The 18796-nt window shown below is 32.6% G+C and overlaps 2 protein-coding genes across 3 annotated transcripts; one reads left to right on the top strand and one right to left on the bottom strand.

Annotated features, from left to right (window-relative positions):
* Positions 1–437: 437 nt before the first annotated feature.
* Positions 438–4272, bottom strand: BASS2 (Sodium Bile acid symporter family). 2 transcript variants are annotated; one of them, XM_078297137.1, is made up of 13 exons: positions 4073–4272; positions 3873–3969; positions 3626–3752; positions 3484–3525; positions 3161–3274; positions 3001–3063; positions 2706–2833; positions 2348–2429; positions 2193–2244; positions 1990–2087; positions 1580–1741; positions 908–997; positions 438–788 (listed from the first exon to the last, which is right to left on the bottom strand). In XM_078297137.1, the coding sequence occupies exons 1-13, from the start codon at positions 4161–4163 to the stop codon at positions 711–713; spliced, it is 1224 nt and encodes a 407-aa protein (XP_078153263.1). In that variant the 5' UTR covers positions 4164–4272; the 3' UTR covers positions 438–710. The 2 variants fall into 2 exon arrangements, with proteins under 2 accessions (XP_078153263.1, XP_078153264.1); XM_078297138.1 differs by having other exon boundaries at positions 3873–3962; positions 4069–4249.
* A 12538-nt stretch (positions 4273–16810) lies between these two features.
* On the top strand, positions 16811–18622 carry LOC144548347 (uncharacterized). Its single transcript, XM_078297017.1, has 4 exons — positions 16811–17519; positions 17607–17742; positions 18224–18422; positions 18512–18622. The coding sequence occupies exons 1-4, from the start codon at positions 16811–16813 to the stop codon at positions 18620–18622; spliced, it is 1155 nt and encodes a 384-aa protein (XP_078153143.1).
* Positions 18623–18796: the final 174 nt, after the last annotated feature.

Consider the following 18796-nt stretch of genomic DNA (forward strand, 5'->3'; position numbering starts at 1 on the left):
GTATCATATAAATAAGTGTAATTTTTGAAGGAGACATCAATTAATTGATATCATTCCCGCCATTTAAAACATAGGTTCTCATTTTTAGGCCCATATAAGCCCAAATATAGTAAGACATATTAAGCCCAAAATGGTTGTCAGCTTAAAATATTTGGTGTTAATTCTGACTAAATCAGAGGACTAATAAACTTTGCTACTTATTTAGCTAAAAATAAGATTAAAAACAACCTCATTGCATTTTTTGTGTTGAAATATTTCAAATAATGCTTTTAATAGTTTGTGTCAATTAAATTTGAATTCCATTTTTCTTGGGAGTTTAAATCTTTTAAACTAAATTTATTAACTAAGAGTGCTAGATATTGTTAATTTGCTATAACAAATTAAGATTTATTTCGCTGTTTAAAATAAAATGATGCTTTATAGCATGCTTTACAGTATTTACATAATGAAGGAAACATGTAGATTTATTATTCAATTCAATTGAGAAGTTTATTCAAACTCTTAGAATTTATAAACATACAAAATCACAATTTTCACATAATAAAGCACCTGACTGGTTCTCTTATAATCCAACTAAGAAATTTATTCAAGAAACTAGACACAAAATAAATACAATCCATGACTAAACTGCATGCTTTCTAACTACAAAGCAACCTAACTAGAGAGGAGACTTATTTCATACAAAAATTAATATCAATTTAATTTTTGACTTATTCTTTAAAATCGTCCTTGTCAGTAGCTGGAATTCGCTGGTTTCTCCAGTAGACAGCAAGCGCACTCCCACCAAGCTAACAAAATCAAATATTCAATTATAGTTATGATAAATTTCAATCTTATGACAGGTAAAAGCTTCTATAAATTAACCAAATGAGTATAAAAAATTATGATTCTAAACTAGAAAACTTACCGCCATAGCAACGACACTAACAGCTGAAGGAACAGCAACAAGTGGATTTGTGAAATGCTTTTGTGCAAGTAGAAACCCTAGGGCAGAACTCTGACAAAAATAAATAAGTATTAGACATGTAAGCTGTTAGGAAATTATGAACATCATGCCTTTAGTAAATAAGGTTTCAGATTGTATAATACAAAACATGTATTCTCAAGTACTTTAGTTTCTCATTTTTGTGAGACTATGGTAATATGCATATTACATAGCAACCCGTGCTATGGACTCATATATCCATTTTCGAAGTTCAAACTGTAGAAAAACATATATATGAAGACCAAATTTTATTTTTTTAGATAGGTAGAAAACACTTGATCTAAAAATTTTGAACCATCTGAAAGTAGTGATTTACTGCCTATCTTAAAAAATATTAAACAAATTCAAAAACTGTAAGTCACCTTTTCATATGGAGATCGTGTTTAACAGTTCGGATCGACTATTTGAACTTTGTAAATAGAGATATAGATCCATATTATGGGTCGACCCGTAATATGCATATTACCATAGGCTCACACTTCTCATTTTATAATTTGGCACATAGGAGTCATCTCTAGAGAATTTTGAATTCAATAACAAGTCTGATCATGTTATTTTGAATCTGAGATGAGTGCATAAAAGTATCTAAGTTACCTGCATGCCACATTCAATAGAGATAGTGCGTGAAGTGGATTCACCGAAAGAACAAAACCGTGAAACCCAATACCCTAATGCAAATGCAGCGATATGTAGCAGTGCCACTGGTATGATCAGCTGTACTCCTTGAGTCTTAAGCACATCCGCTACTTGCCCAATCTTTCGTTATCAGAAAAGCAAAAAAACCCAACAATTAAAAAATATACAACGTTTATAAAAATTAGTCATCAGTTGGCACTTGGCACCTATAATTTCAATGAGTAGGTACTAGATATCATTACTGTAACAAACAAGTTTGTTAGCTGTTATACCAGATGGTATAATAATCAGCAATATAGAGATGAAATTAATTGATTGGGATAAAAAAACTGTTAGAGCATGTTAAATAACTCAGATATTTTACTTACGGGGCTGGCGCAAAGAAGGGTGGTGAGAAGCACTCCAATTAAAGGGGTTATTGTTATTATTCGCTCGGTGAACTTTGGGAAATACTCATGTGCCAGTACTGCACAAATACACAATATATATATTTTTTTCAGATAGTTATGCAGGACCCTAAATTTTTTTTTTTATAAAAAAGAATATAGAATCTTGATGGCATATTAAAAACCTCCAATGATTGTTGGGAGGAGAACCACTTGAAAAGTACTGATGGCTAAACCCTGCATTTTCATACAACAAACAAAACAAATGAAAACACACATTTTCCGATAGAGTACAAGATAAACACATAATAGTTGACAAATTAGTTGATGGTATACTTACAGCAGCATCTACTGGTACGAGTTGACCTGCAAGCAGCTTGGTCAGGAGAGGTGTCATCACTATGGCACCTATTGTTGAACAACTAAAAATAAAAATAAATAAATTAACCAGATTATACCTAATTTTTATACAAAATTATAAAAACATGAAATAACACAAAAATGGCTCTAACTAATCATAATCTTTTAAAAGTATCAGTTTAAGAGAACAGTCTCAGTTAACCTCTAAAAGTGCAATCAATCCTTCAACTTGCAATTTTAAGCATGAAATAAGCATATGGATTAAAACTAGAAACAAAGAAATAGATGGTAATAGAGACAACATGCGAGGAAAAGAAAAATAATAGAAATGAAGTTACGTTGTCATGAGAACTGAAAGTGCCACATTTCCTTTCGAAATATAGGTAGCAACATTTGAAGCTTGGCCACCAGGACAGCATGATACCAGAATAAGACCGGTGGCAAGTGGAGCTGATAACTTAAGTGACTGTCATGAAAATTATTATTTTTTATTAGTTCATAAGTTATATTAAAGAACCATTTTAAGGGCCAAGGAGTAATTTTTAAGTTTTTCTGTAGCTAATTTCATCTAGGCATGTTTTTGATATTTGAATAAAAATTCAACAAAAGTTAAAAGTGTATTAACAATAGTACCATTGCAATAGCGAAGCCCAACAAGGGTTTCACAAAGTATTGCGCAAGAAAGCCCACGCCAACCTTGAAAAATTAAAAATAATATTACGTAATAACAAAGCAAACTGAAACCAATAAATTCGCCAGTCAAAAAGGCTATTGTTGAAAAAAAGTGACTTACAGTCCATGGATTTCGCATGCATTTTCTAAAATCATCAAAAGTCAAAGTCAAACCCATAGACAGCATAAGAAATCCCAATCCGACTGTGAATAGATCTGTCTCCAACCATGTAACCTATTTCCATGCAAAATTAAGAAGAAATATAGCAAAACTGCATAAAACAATTCTGTGTACTAATTACATAGACAGATAATGTGATTTTCATGAACAGTGTGGGAAGAAAAGACCGAGGATAAACATCCTACAGTACCAGTAAGTCAATTTCATTATTGTACCAGTTCATTATTGTTTGTAAGAGAACACAATTACCAGTACAAACTTACCATTGATGGCTTGTAAATTCCGATGACTGTGCCTAGGATAACCTACAAGCAGGTGAATTCAAAAAGTTATATATACCCGGATCCAATATTCCGAACAAATCAAACAGAAAATTTAGTTGGTTAAGCTGGGAAAATATTATACCCAAACAGGGAAAAGTGTAGTTAGTAATTCGACTATTCTCTCATATAGGCTCAGTTTTTCTGGAGCATGTTCTGGTACATTTGCTGATGAAATGTTTGCTTCAGCCTTGCACAAAAATTGACGGCTTCTGAAAAATAAATGACCAAGTATTAGTACAAATAAGATTACCAGGCTTTGATTTCAATGAAACAAGTGCACCATTCTAGCAAATTTCTTCTTCTTATTGAAGAACACGTTCGATACATACCTGAGAACTGGAGATATCGATGAAGCAAATGACAAATCAAGATTACAACTTCCTTCTTTCCTCGCATTAGGTACTGAAATCCAATAATTCCTTTCATCTGTTCTCATAAAAAAGAAAAAACAAAACAACGGAATTCTGATAAAACAAAAGTTCCAGAACAAATCCAACCAAATGGAAATGAAAAAGATAGCAGCACAAACCGAGATTGGCCTGGCGCATGGAAATCTGACAGAGACCAGGGCGCGCGTTAAACGTGCTGGCCTTGTGAAGAAATCTGGAGATGGAAGCCATTGAGGAAGAAGAGATAACAACGGTCGTTTTGAAGCGGGGGGAAGTGGGAATGAGAAGGGGTTTTGTTGACCTCCAAAAGAAATGGAGGTTTTACTGTCGGTTCGGATTTAGAGAGGGTCCTGATCCCCTAAAGTAACCCAATCCTTGGGTTTTGGATCGACACCGTCCGATTCGAATCTGTCGATCGAAATTGCTTCGCGATTCGAATTCATGTCTCGGGATACGTGCGCTCCACTTCAAATAGATTATTCGGATTCTAATCGGACGGTCCTGATTTAAAAATCCAAAGATTGGGTTACTTCACTGGATCAGGAAGTGAAAAAATGAAGATAAATCTGCTGTTATTTTTAGGGAATAACAGGAACATGTTATTCTGATCCAATCCGTTCACTTTTTCCATGTGTGAATCCCAAGGAAACAATTTTTCCAAGGACAAATCTCAACCAATTTCAACGGTTGGAATTGGAATAACAGGTTCCTGTTATTTCCTGGGAATAACAGCAGATTTATTTCCAAAAATGAATTGTGATGCGGAAGGAGCTTCGAGCCTCACATTTTTTGCGATTTGGCCCCACATCTGTGGATCGATTTCGGGGGTAAGGATTTTAACAGAGCAGTTTCGCTTCGTGCAGTGCATGAATTATATATAGCTTTGTTTTGCATTGATATAGTATGTGTGCTGTATGAAGCTCAAATGGATTTGTTAAAATATTTACTCGTTTTGGGTAAAAAAAAAAGAAAAAAAGAGAGAGACAAAACTATAAAATCATAGATTGACATAGAAGAGCTAGATAGATAGACATAATTTCATTTTACCGAGGAGGCTAAAAGTATTAATTATTTTAAAATTTTAAAATTTTAAAGGATAAAAATTAATTATTTATTTTTTGATAAGATGACTTAAATCTCCTTTCAATTACACTATATTGCGCTATTGAGAAAATAAGCACTCTTCTATTGTCATTTTTTTTCTTTTTCTCTCTCAAAGAAGAGAAATAGAGAGAAAAGAATAAGATTTTTTTTTCAAAAGAAAATGAACTAATTTGGAAAAGGAACAAATTTTTGAAGAGAATCCAAATCTGCTTCTCTTATTCTTCTTTTCTCGCTCTCTCTCTTTTTTTAGAGAGAAGAGGGAGAAAAATAAAATTAAAAAAAAGAGATAGAGAAAAAGAGAGGAGAGAGAAAATCATCCTCCTATTTTTTTTCTTTAAATTTTTTTTCCTATTATTTTATTTTGAAAAAAGAGAACGGTGTCATTTTCTCAAAAGAAAAAAAAAGAATTAAATATGTCTCTGTATTAGTTATATATCTTTGCAAGTATCAAACACACTCCTTTTTTATGTGCCTCCACAACAATGAAAGAAAGTAATAAGTTTCAACAATATTACAGTAAATTATTAATTTGCGTATAATAAATTCAACCGTTAAGATAAGTGCGAACAATAATTTATTTGAGAAAGATAACACTCTCATATTCTCTTTTTCTCTCTCCTTCTCCTTTTCTCTCTTTTATTTTCAAATTCCCTTATTTTTTCTTTTGAAAAAAAAAGAACACCTTCCTATTGAGAGAGAAAAAGAAAATAAAAGGGTGCTCCTTTTTTTTTAATCCTTTTGCAGTGTAATATCGTATAATTTATTCTCCGTAAAAATAATGGAGTCTCAACATTCTTTGTTTTTATATTATTCTTTACAGTTTAATTACATTTCAGATCAGTAAATTATATCAATCATGCATTTAGAATTTACCTTACATTTTAGTTCTAAATATGATAAACTATAAAAAATTTCATCCATCAGACTAATTATAAATAGTAAAAAAAAGTTATATAACATAGTAAAATATCGTAAAATATTGACTTGAGATTTCCTATCCACGTGGCGACTATGTACATTAACTTTTAACATTGGATCTAAATTCTCTAAATTTAGCAATTAAAATCATCAATTTCTAATTAACGAAACAATTACAAATTATTTTAGCATACGAAGTATGCAGTATAATCTTTTGATTGATATAATTTATACAATAATTTTACATATTAATTATGTTTCAACTTTAAAGTCGTATCAGTTAAACAAATATTTAAATAATAATTTGACATTTCTTTTAGATTGAATTTATAAAACACAAAAAAAAATTTAAAAAATTTATATAAACAATGAAGATGAATTCAAATATTTTGGATAATTTTTTATTTATTTTTTGAACAAAGTCCGATAAACATTCATGGTTTATTAATTAGGATGAATTGAAGAATAAACTTTGCATACTCTTAATTTGTATAATCTTGGATTGCTTTATATCAATCTTTTTATTTGACATGAAACCGTCACAACAAAATCATTTTGCTATCCAAATGGGCAATTTTATTGCGTAGATTTTTTTTTTTAAAACTTCTATTATTTTTCAACGGATATTTGATCAAGTAAGCAATTAATTATTTTCCTTGGTTCATTAATTTTTCAAATCTATCATGTATTATGTACATTAATTGAAATTTACATGTAATACAATTACTAATTAAGTTTATCACCGAGATGTTATAATTGGTTCATTATTTTTTTTTAGTTTTTTATTCTGATTCTTTTCTTACTATTTGATAACTAGCAAGAATTTAGGACTATCTATGAAGATAAAAATGCTTAATTACGTTGGTATTTTTTACAGATATTCATGTTAGTATTAGCGATATTCTCATAAGAGGAGGGTTCCAATACGTCATGTCTTTCATACCTCATCATACTTCATATTATATATCTTTGTTTTTAAAGTCGAAATTATTGATCCGAACTGCTAAACATGATATCCATACTAAAATATGCTTGGGATAAAATTTTATAATTTTGCAACTTTTTTGCTATTTTTTAAGATTGGTACAAAATCATTGTATTTGGACGGTTTTAAAAACAGTGATTTTGCCTATCTAAAAAAATAGTAAAAGATTTCCAAAATTTATAAAATTTCATTTAGTATGGTTATCATATTGAGCGATTTGAATCGACATATTAGACTTTAAAAATGAAGATACAATTTATGAGGTATGATGAGGTATGATGAAAAACAGATATTGAAACCTTTCTATTCTCGTAAATATCAATTTTTGTGGAAGAGTATCCGCGAGGATAAAATTGGCTTTCTGTGAGAGTATACTGGCAGAAATGTGCATTTTCTTTTAGCGACGATAGTATCTGCGAGGATATACCGACAGTATCGATCTCGGAAATATTCTTCCATTCTTGTATATAAGCAATGTTGATAATATTCTTGTAGTTTGAACTCATTTTGACATGATCTGATATATGCTGCCAACGTGTCATTTGGAGCCGAGTTGGATGGGTTGCAATCTCAACATTAAGTTTTCATTGGAGAAATCCAAACTTAGGGAAAAAGGTCCCTATCTCAGATCTGATGCACTGAATATTGGACAAGATGACTAACTGGAAACGACAGAAGAGTGGCAACATCAGACCTTCCAATTAGACTTGTCTATATATGTCTTAGCTAGTTATAATTATAGTGATAATAAATGAATTATTCCGGTTCAGTTTGATGGAGTCAAAAATTCATAATTCGGGAATTATTTGGTTATAATTTGAAAGTGATTCAGAATTATTCAGATCGGTGATCTCATTCTCACAAGGGAGCAAAAAAAAGTTCACGAATAATTAGCAATATTGGAAAAAAAAATTTGGAAAATTTGTTAATAATTCAGTTAAAATTCGGTCAACCGAATAATTCGTTGTTCGGTTCGCCATTATAAAAAAGAAGAAGAATTATTTACGGATCTTGTGACTATAGTTATAATCAAACTCAATAAATAGCTTGCTGCATGATTTATGTGTTCATATTTATTTTAGTAGCTTGCTGATTTATGTGATATTTTTTAGTTCACTAAATTTTCAAGTGAGTTTAATTTTAAAACCTATATACTGTATTGACTTTAAATGACAAATATAAATTATCAAAATTCATCTACTTCACGATTCATGATTAGTACCGATGCTTTTCCTGTGCAATCAGAGGAACTTTCTTTGCGAAAGTTGATGAAATCTGAAGGGTTTTGTGTAAATTTGCAAAATTTGCTTGTTCAGAACTTCAAATGGTCTAAATGGTCTGAAATGCATAAGCTTTTAAATTAATAAGAGAAAATAATACAAAGGGTTCCGTGAAACTTTTCAAAATTCCATTAGAAGGACTGAATTTGCATAAAATGTTAAATTAATACAAAGGAAAAAGAAAAGAAGAGAAATTGAATAGAATCTTAAATTGCTGGGCCGAGACTTAGAATGGAATTTTAGAAATAAAATAAGTTTGAATTACAATGGGCCGAAATAAAAGAAATGGAATTAGCCCTGGTTGTTGGGCTAAAGTTGGACCTTGAACTTTTTGACTGTGAACTGGACTTGGAATATGGTAATTAAATTACTTGAAGAACATGCCATTTAATTTGTTATTCAGTACTAGTGAAGGGTAGAATTCCAGCCAGTGTGTGTCAGAAACCCTCCAATAGAAGGATGGCATAACACCTTTAATTAGTTGCTCACACCACAGCACCACCAAAATTACCACATTTTCCAGCTATTTCTTGAACCTTATTAGAATTATCCCGGGCCACCCACAATAATTTAACCTGGCTTGTAACCAAACTATAGGCAAGTTCAACTGAATTTGTGATACAGAGAGGAAGCTACCGAGTGAGATGTATAAGACCAATTTCTTCGGTTGCTCATCAAGCAATGTCAGGTAGTACTCTTGACCTGGGTTTGTTTTAGCATTTAATTGTAGGGACAATTTCTGGTGTGCCCATACAAACTTTTAAAATAGTCAATATCCCCATGAAACACTATAATATCCAATATTCTCATAAATTTTAACATTCTTTCTTCTATCCACTATTATTTATTTCATTTTTTCTTTCGTTATTTAAAAAACTGAATTGACAAATATGCCCTTTCATTTTGAATGGAGGTGTCCCTTAAATCTAATCTTCTCCTCTCTATAAAAGTGTGCCCTTTCAAGTACTTCTAGACCAACCAGAGAAGCAGCGGGCTTCTGAACTTTATGGAGCGGCTCTTGATGTCGTATAATTCTTCAAATTGGTAACATTTGCAAATGATGTGTTATCTTTCATCATTCTTTTCGAAAATGATGATAAATACAATCACTTCTGAAATTCTAAATTGGTGATATGACAATTGGTCACGATTGGGATTTCGGAATCCAATTTTGACTTGGTAAATGAGACAATAAAAGAGAAGGAAGCACCTGACGATGGGGCATGCAATTCAAAGGAGGCCCAGGACCATTGGAAGGGTAAGATGCTGAATCAAGGGGTCCACTCATTCAGGGTTAATGAAAGAGCGCTAGAAGTAACAGGAGCCGTCCAGTGATGAGCGTTTCGTACTAATCAGCAAACAACTCAGCTCTTCTGATGACATGGAGCTGACATGTCCTGCCACATGGCGTACTGTTAGGCAATAGACATATCCGCTTAACAGTTACATTCAATTGTTGATTTGGTACACTGGCCTATATGAAGGCAACTATTGTAATGGACCGGGTTATTGAAAATAATAAGAATTTGTTGGTTTTCACTTCTCGTTTTGTGTTCTTAACTATTTTTTTCTAATTCTCCTGAAATTGCTCAACCCATCCAAGAAACCAGAAATTGGTTCAATTGCTAAATTCTAGAGCATCATCAGGCCAAGCCTCTGACATGATTATCATCTTTGTTTGTCATTTTGCAATTTACAAAGGCATTCAATTTTATGAGGCAAGTATGAATTTGATGAAATCTGTGAACAGATGGTGTTGGCTGTTAATTTAGCGATATGTTGATTATGTGGAGAATTTTTGTTGTTTGTTTGTTAGAATGGGGTTATATATCATAACAAAATTCTTTAAATTGGGATTAGTGGTCATGAAGTAGAACATAATTCTTATTTTTGTGTGTAAATTTCTGGAATATCAACGAGGTCATAGGCGGCGTTGGTTCCTGTGCGAAAGCATGCACATTTAATTTTGTTGTTTCCTGTGATGAGAAAATATTATTTTGCAAGGAAAATTTATCCGTGTGGTACAAATATTAGTTTGAATTTCCTGTGCGATCTCCTCCAAATAAAGCAGATGAAAATAAAGTACAAAAGAGGATGAAGATGATTAGATCTAAGGGACACCTCCATCCAAAATGAAAGGGCATATTTGTCAATTCAGTTTTTTTAATAATTAAATAAAAATGAAATAAATAATAGGGGATAGAAGAAAGAATGTTAAAATTTTATGGGAATATTGAATATTATGATGTTCTCATGGGTGTATTGGCTATTTTAAAAGTTTGTATGGGCACAGTAGAAATTTTCCCTTAATTGTAAATACGGAATACAAGGTCCCATAGGGTAAACATGGCATGGCAATTGTTGCTTTATTAAGTCAATTATGTCTGATTCGAGCTCGTAAAATGTGGTGAAAAAGACACATCGTGGTTTCTTTACCCGAGGGAAATATTGAAGGATGTTCTTCCATTGCTTCAATGTATGCAATGTAGGCCATGAATATATTGCTCCAATGGCTCATCGTTAAACTCTACAATATAATAAAAAACAACTTATTTACATGTACTAAACAATCACACCAAATATGAAGTAATCATTATGTTTTAAAGAAAATTACCCTTAAAATCAACATTAAGAACTGAAATTTTTACATATATATGATAACTATATATCATGTGTCGAGTTTTTTTTTTTTCATTGTTTATTTCTTTCCTTCTTTGTGATCGCATGACAGTTGAATAATCGTTTAGATAGACTGAAATTTTTATTTATACCATAATGTATTATAACTTGTAAAAAAAATATGATTTAGTTAAAATTTTGGTGTTGATTAAGTATATAATTTAAATATTTTCTCTCTCTCTTTTGGGAAACCTTGGCAGCAGCTGCCAAGTATATGCTCTCTCTTTTTTTTTGAATTTTTTTTGATAGTGGCTACCAAGTAAAGTATATGCTCTCTCTCTCTCTCCTCTTGTCTCCTCCCTTTTTTGGTCTCTTGCTTGGAAATGCATCCCAGCCTTGTTCAACAAATAAAACATGACCGTTGCTCGCCCACAACTAGGTAGAAATATTTATATATTGAGCTTTACAACTGATTCAACATGTGATATTATATTTTAAGAAGGATTCCAATAATCTAAATTGTAACTTACCAGTTGGTAGAATGTATATTACTTTTTTGGCCCACACAACAAGGAAAAGAATATATATTATTTTTGGTAGAATGTATATTCCTTTTAGGATTCCAATAATCTAAATTGTAACTTACCATTTGGTAGAATATATATATATATATATATATATTACTTTTTTGACCCACACAACAAGCAAAAGAATGTATATACAATACAAGCAACCAGAACAAGAAGTATATATATTCCTTTCTCGTTCCCTAGGTTACCTAAAAGCAATAAGGACAAGAAATATAAATACCATTCTATACTAACTTATGTTAACAAGTTACAACATTCTACAAGTGTGGTGTTACATTTGGAACTTGAGTAATAAAATGTTTGTTTCATTCTCCATAAAGTTGTCATACATTTAGTCATTTAATAATAAACCACTTGTAATTAATTAATTAAGCTGTAGTGGGCCAAAATTACAAATCAGCTCAGTTTTCGGGAGTCATTTGTATATTTGATGAGATTGTCTTGTTCCAAATAAACCATGAATTATTTATGAAATTATCCTTTTTAGTGTGTGCTTAATAGTTAATACTACAGTAAAGTTGACTTTAATTAGTTTGTTTCATTCACTCCGCTATGCCGCTATAATCGCTATTTAGAACCTTGATTCATCCCGTGTATTTTACTCTATTTGAACTCCTTAGGTAGCTATGGGATGCTAAAAAGTTGAGGCATGTAAGTTACTTTACTGCAACTTAGATCTAGTCAAAAGTTGATTTCCATGTGAATGCATGATACTACTCGGTGGGCTAGTGAAATTTTTTTTTTTTTTTAATTAGAGAGGATTGAGGGTCAAGCCACTCAACACATTTAAAATATTCATAAGGGACTCTCATCTGAGTTTCAAACCTGCGACCTTTTACACAGAGAGCATTGCCTTTTGCCACAAGACCAAAAAGTCGGTTCCTACAGGCTGGTGAGATTATTAAATGGATAAATTATCAATGGTACACATAGCTTGTTACTGTACATAACCGAGCAGGGCCAGGCTCGAAGATGGTCTGACATGGACTGAGCTTGAACGAGCCAGCTCATATTGAGATACAAGCTTGAGTGGCTTTATTTTTTTGAAACGGCCTTTTGTTGCAAAAATTTTGTGAAAAAAAAACCCCACGTGCGGTGGCATCTATTAGAATTCAAATTGGAGGATTGGAATAAAGGTTTAAACTTAGACTGCAATTTACTTGAAAAGCAATATTTGCTTAGCTTTTATCTGTATCGATCATCAATTCATTATATATTAAACCTCCCTCTACAACACCAGTTCCTCTCTAGCACCGGTACCCCACCTGATCAATCTACCTCTACTTTTTTCACGTTCTCTCTTCTGTCCTGAACCTGAAACTGCAACGGTGCTGGGTGAGTGTCTCCTCTCTTCTCTCTATCTGGGTTTGACTTCTATCTCTCTTGCTGATTTCCTTCCCATATTGTCCTATTCCGGCCATCCTGGTGGGCCCTTATCTGTTAGTAGCATTTGATAAACTTTCTCTACTCTGTAATTAAAGTCAGATTTCAGTTATACACTATTTATAGAACTTCTATAAATATTTCTTTGTATTGCAGTTACTTGGTGGAGCTCCCAGTTGAATTGGGAGTTAGATTGTGTTACGCCAGAGAAATCAGAGACTATAGAGGAGACTACAAATAAATACCTGGAGCAACTTGTCCAAATTAAGGTATTCTTAGTATTTCTTGAAATTGACATTAATTTGATCTTATCATTTGTAGGTGACTGTTTGGTATATAGTTTTTTCCTTTGTGGCATAACATCCCAATATTAGTAGTATGATTACTGTTTGAAACAATTAGGTCATAGTTTTGTAATATGAGGTCATCAATAAAACTGGATTTTCTCTGATCTACTTGACGATCGATAAAAGCACATTAAAGGGCCTTGGTGCACCGCTGGTTTTCAATTCCAGTAGCAAAACACCAAGTACTTGAGCAGCATACAATACTCCCCCAAGAACAAAGCAATTTTTTATTATTATTTTTAAAGGGCCCTGAAACCTGATACACCCCAACATCTTTTTTATGTTATTCTCAAGAATTAAACATGCGTCTCTCCAAAGAGAGACAAGAACTCATGCCACTACACTAAGCCCGTGGTTCTAAAATAAAGCAATTTTATAATTCATTTTTGCAACATGACTGTTAATGACACCCTTTTATCTGTTCATCTGACCTGTATCGTATTCAATAATACATGTAGGAGTAATACTTTTGTCCACTAGCTTGTTGGGTATAGGTATTTGTAAAGATTTTTTTTCTTTTATGTTAGCTTAATGGATAAGCATACGAGTAAAAACTATTTTGTACCCATTACATGTAAGATAAATATAAATACTAAAATTATTATTATCTACATGATTTTCTGAAACTTCTATTCAATACAAACATATTTCAAGCATTTTGTACTTATTTTTTGTTGTTGTAACAGTGTAATGTAGAAAAACAAAATAAATAAATGAATGGGAGTAAAATATTAGTAAAATTACATTTACATTTCATCTAACTTTGATATTTAAACAAGCTTATATATACCATTAATTCACGAAGTAGCGTAGCCTTACTATATATGAGTAAGGCTACGCTACTTCGTGAATTAATGTGGCTGTTTTAATTCGCGCTCATATTTCTAGTTTCGAAGTCCAAATAGCCGATCCAAACCATTATATGTTTAATCTATATTAAAATGTGCTTGGAGACCAAATTTTACATTTTTTGGAATTTTTTTTACTATTTATTAAGATGGTTTGAAAATCAATTGTTTTTAATGGTGCAAAATTTTAATAAAAATAGCAATTTTCAAATCAGCTTAATAAATAGTAAAAAAATTCAAAAAAAAATGTAAAATTTGGTCTCCAAGCACATTTTAATATAGATTAAACATCTAATAGTTTGGATCGGCTATTGGGACTTCGAAACTAGAGATATAAGCGCGAATTAAAACAACCCCATTAATTCATGAAGTAGCATAGCTTACTGTATATATATGCCAATTACGCAAACAAAAGTTTGGTCTTAAACAGAAACTTCTAAAACTGAAATAAATAATATCAGTACCAAAACATACCTTACGTGAACGAAGAAAATATATTTGCCATTACCTCTTTTTATTCTATGGATAAAAAATCAAATCGATTAGCGAGCTATTCTTTTCGTATCATTATCTCTTTTCTAATATTCTTCATTTTATACTTTATACATACATACTTAATAATATGATAAATTAAATTATTTAAAATACAAACACATATATATTTAAGGGATCGACTAACAGTCTCCCTAGTTCAGTCCCCTATCTGTCCCCTGCACTAAAAGACAAAAAAAAATAGTTAAAACGTGCTAACTACCACCAAAGAGCAAGATTAATGTTATTTTATTAATAGTCAAAACGTATAGTATTCATACCTACGGATTTATAGTATTCATACTTATTATCAGAACCATTCGTCATATGTAAACACAAGTTGGAGGGGACCAGTAACGACCAGGGGGACCGCTGACGTCTTGTGACAGTCTGGATTGGGGACCGCAACCGCCTGAAAGTGACATTTGTCAAGATTGGAGACCACTACAGCGAATCTATATATTATTCATATCTAAATAAAGAAGTATTCATATCTAAACAAATGAAGTATTCATACTGGCGATTACGAAGTATTCATACATGTTTGAAATAATATACAATTCAAAATTCAAAGTTAGACCCTTCTTCATGCATATCTAACAAATGAAGTATTCATATCAAACTAATGAAGTATTCATACATGTTTGAAATAATTTATACAATTCAAAGTGAGACCCTTCTTCATGCATATCTCTCTCACCCCACCTCTTCCAAGAAGTATTCATGCTAACGATTACGAAGTATTCATACATGTTTGAAATAATTTATACAATTCAAAATTCAAAGTCAGATTCATCTCTCTCACCCCACCTCTTCCAAGAAGTATTCATACTGACGATTACGAAGTATTCATACATGTTTAAAATATTTTATACAATTCAAAATTCAAAGTCAGATTCATCTCTCTCACCACATCTCTTCCAAGAAGTATTCATACTGACGATTACGAAGTATTCATACATGTTTGAAATAATTTATACAATTCAAAATTCATTGTCAGATTCATCTCTCTCACCCCACCTCTTCCAAGAAGTATTCATATATAACATGAAGTATATATATCTAACAAATGAAGTATTCATATCTAACTAATAAAGTATTCATATGTTCTACTTTGACAACCTTCGCTGGGCTAGCATGGACCCCTCCAATGGTGCACCACACTCTCCCCGCCGGATCTCGATGGTGCACCGGACTCTCCTCGCCGAATCTTGTCAAATCTCGACGGTGCATCACGCTCTCCTCGTCAGATCTTGACGGTGCAGGAAGAGAACGATCCGACCTTCTCTCTGACGACATCTCTCGACGGCCTTCTCTTCGACGGCTACGACGATCCCAGTTTTAATTACTATTATCTGATCGTGCGATTTCTTTTGGATCGATTCAATTTTCTCGTTTCTCAAAATAGTTTCGTATTATCTGACATATTATCTTTTGGATCGATCCAATTTTTGTATTTTCTCAAAATAATTTACTTGACATATTATCTGATGGTTGCGACGATCATTATCATTTTCCAAAATAGTTTCGTAAATAGTAATGATATTTTTTTTGGATTTGGATAAGGTTCGTTATAAGTCAACTGAGTTGAAAAGTTGGAAGTGGTATTAAGATGCGGGGGGGGGGGGGGGGGCGTTTAGGGGATAGATTCAAGGGGGACAAAATCATTTCTCTATATTTAATTAGAGAGCTCATAATTAATGTGCATGGATGATGTGCCATTACCAGTAACCGATGAGGTGCGGCTCTTCTAGTTTTCTTTCATGATATGAAATCGATTAATATTTTGCATTTGTGGTACAAAATTTCATCCCATAAAAACGAATTCGGTAGTACGTTTTCATATATTAATTATAAAATATCAGCGAATTTAAATTACACTACATGCAGACATTATTTTGTTCATTCCATATGTGATTAAATTTTGACTACTATTTTATAAGTTCTAGAGTCAAATTATTCAACAAAATATAACAAATGTTAACAAAAAAATAAGTCATATTGATAACTAATTTAGGTAGATCGTATATGAAAATCAATTATATTTAAAAATCACGGATAATCCTTTTCATCTATTATAAACTAATTGATTGTACTTTTTAAATGTTTCTTTTGCATTGCAGTTATTTGGTGGAGCTTGCAGTTGAATTGGATGTGAGAAAGGGAGGGAAGGAAGGATTAAACTGTTTTGATTTAACAAGGATAGCAAGTGAGATATAGGCAGGCAGGGAGGGAAGGATTTTGGGAGTGATTTTAAGAAAGTTGAAACAGAGATGGATGCTATAGCAGCTATACCTTTCATAAAACAAATACTATCTAAATCCGCCCTCAGAGCTTTTTTGGGTTCCGGTGCTGATGTAACTGATATTTTGAGTTCATTAAAGCCTGGACTCTGGGCGCACAGTACTGACAAAAAGGTGAAAACAATTAAGTCTCTGCATGTGTGTTTCAGAAAATTTGGAATTTCAAGGAGGATGATTGCTGGACGTACTTCTGGAAAGGAGTCACAATTGATTAGTCATCGTGAATTGATTGGGACTAAGAGAACCCTAAATTCATTTATTGATGAGTTGGTTTCCATCAGTTATTTGGAGCAAATAGAAGTAGAAGTTGAGTTAGAGCACAAAGTCGACATAGATGCAGTTATGAACTCTCTCCACGACATAAAAAGCATGGAGGACTTGCTTCTTGACAACGCAAATAGTTCAAACTGCTTTACAAATGATGAGAAGAGCCGAGCACTCCTCCTCATAACAGCGTTTCCAGCTCTTCGTGAGCTCAACGACCCTAATGAAATGCTCCGGTTCTTATTAGAGTTATCCACAGAACTGGACAATCTCCCTGAACTGATTTGCCAGGCATGTGAAGGACAGCCTCAGGCTCTTCTCCTTATAGGGAGTCTCCTTTCGGTCAAACCAACGGCCTACGACACATGGCACAGGGTGAAAGATGATCTGGTCAAGATCAAAGAGTCCAACAATGGTGCTTCTGATAATCATATGTGGCATATTTATACCTACTGCTATGATGATTTATCTTACTTTCTCGCACCATGCTTTCTTTATTTAGCATGTTACCCGATGAATTATGAGATTCCTGCAAGGTCCCTAACAGAGATTTGGATTGCTGAAGAATTTGTTGAACAACAAGAAGGAGAGACTATAGAAGAGACTGCAAATAAGTACCTGGATCAACTTGTTCAAAGGTATTCTCAATATTTCCGAAAATTTACAATCGATATTATAATTTATAGGTGATCTATTGTTAGGTGTGCATTGTTTTTTCCTTTGTGGCTAAAATAACATCCCAATAATAATAGGATGTTTGCTATTTAAAAAATTAGCTCATAGCTTCCCTAAAAAAGAGTTCATCAATAAAGCTGATTTTTTTTTCTGGTATACTTGATGGTCAATAAAAGCACCATCTTTTTTTTTAAGGTCACTCTACTACTTCAAGAGAGGAGAAATAATGGAGCACTGCTGGTTTTCAATTTTAAAGGCACAATACAACCTAGAAATATACAATCTAAAAATATACAGCACTCCCAAAGAACAAAGAAACTTTATATTCATTTATGCAAATTGACTCTTTATTTTCTTATAGATAAAAACATCATGTCCATCTAGAAATTTTCTTCTTTTATATATATGTACTTGTTGTTTATTTATTTTCCTTGTTGCTTGCAGGTCGTTAGTTCGGATTTCAAAGAGATCAATCTCAGGTGCAATCAAATGTTGCCGAGTACGTCAATCTATTCGTGAATTTTGCATCAAAAAATCCTACGAGGAAAAGATTTTGGATGCCAATCCAACCGGGCTAGACCTGCGCCGTTTAGCATTTTATAATGATGGCAAGAAACAATTCACGGGGTCGGTATTTGAGGAAGTAAGCTGGTATCTTGATGTTTTTTCTTTAGTCTGTATAGATTTTGATATGAATGTTTTGAGAACAAGTAACATTCTTGAAAATATCAGACTTCTGGATGTGTTGGAATTAAGGAAATCCACAATCCCAAAAACATTTTTACCTGGCATTACTCTCCTAGAATATCTAGAACATCTAAAATATCTGGGCTTGAGGGGTAGTAACATATCTAAGCTTCCTGAAAATATTGGGACATGGTATGGCTCAAAACATTAGATGTTAGAGATACAAGTATAGAAACTATACCTGAATCTCTATGGACAATCAAAAGCCTTCGTCATGTATATGTCAACCCTAGCTCCCAAATTAAAGGCCCACCCTCCACAGCAAATATA

This window comes from Carex rostrata, chromosome 33 (assembly GCF_964058835.1).
Source record: "Carex rostrata chromosome 33, lpCarRost1.2, whole genome shotgun sequence".
NCBI classification, from domain to species: Eukaryota; Viridiplantae; Streptophyta; class Magnoliopsida; order Poales; family Cyperaceae; genus Carex; species Carex rostrata.

Coding starts and splice junctions, on each gene's coding strand:
- BASS2 (XM_078297137.1), bottom strand. CDS start 4,163: ATGGCTTCCATCTCCAGATTTCTTCACAAGGCCAGCACGTTTAACGCG. Junction 3,970..4,072: donor CATGCGCCAGGCCAATCTCG/GTTTGTGCTGCT, acceptor TTATGAGAACAG/ATGAAAGGAATTATTGGATT. Junction 3,064..3,160: donor GCATGCGAAATCCATGGACT/GTAAGTCACTTT, acceptor TAATTTTTCAAG/GTTGGCGTGGGCTTTCTTGC.
- LOC144548347 (XM_078297017.1), top strand. CDS start 16,811: ATGGATGCTATAGCAGCTATACCTTTCATAAAACAAATACTATCTAAA. Junction 17,520..17,606: donor GATCAAAGAGTCCAACAATG/GTGCTTCTGATA, acceptor TTCTTTATTTAG/CATGTTACCCGATGAATTAT. Junction 17,743..18,223: donor CTGGATCAACTTGTTCAAAG/GTATTCTCAATA, acceptor TGTTGCTTGCAG/GTCGTTAGTTCGGATTTCAA.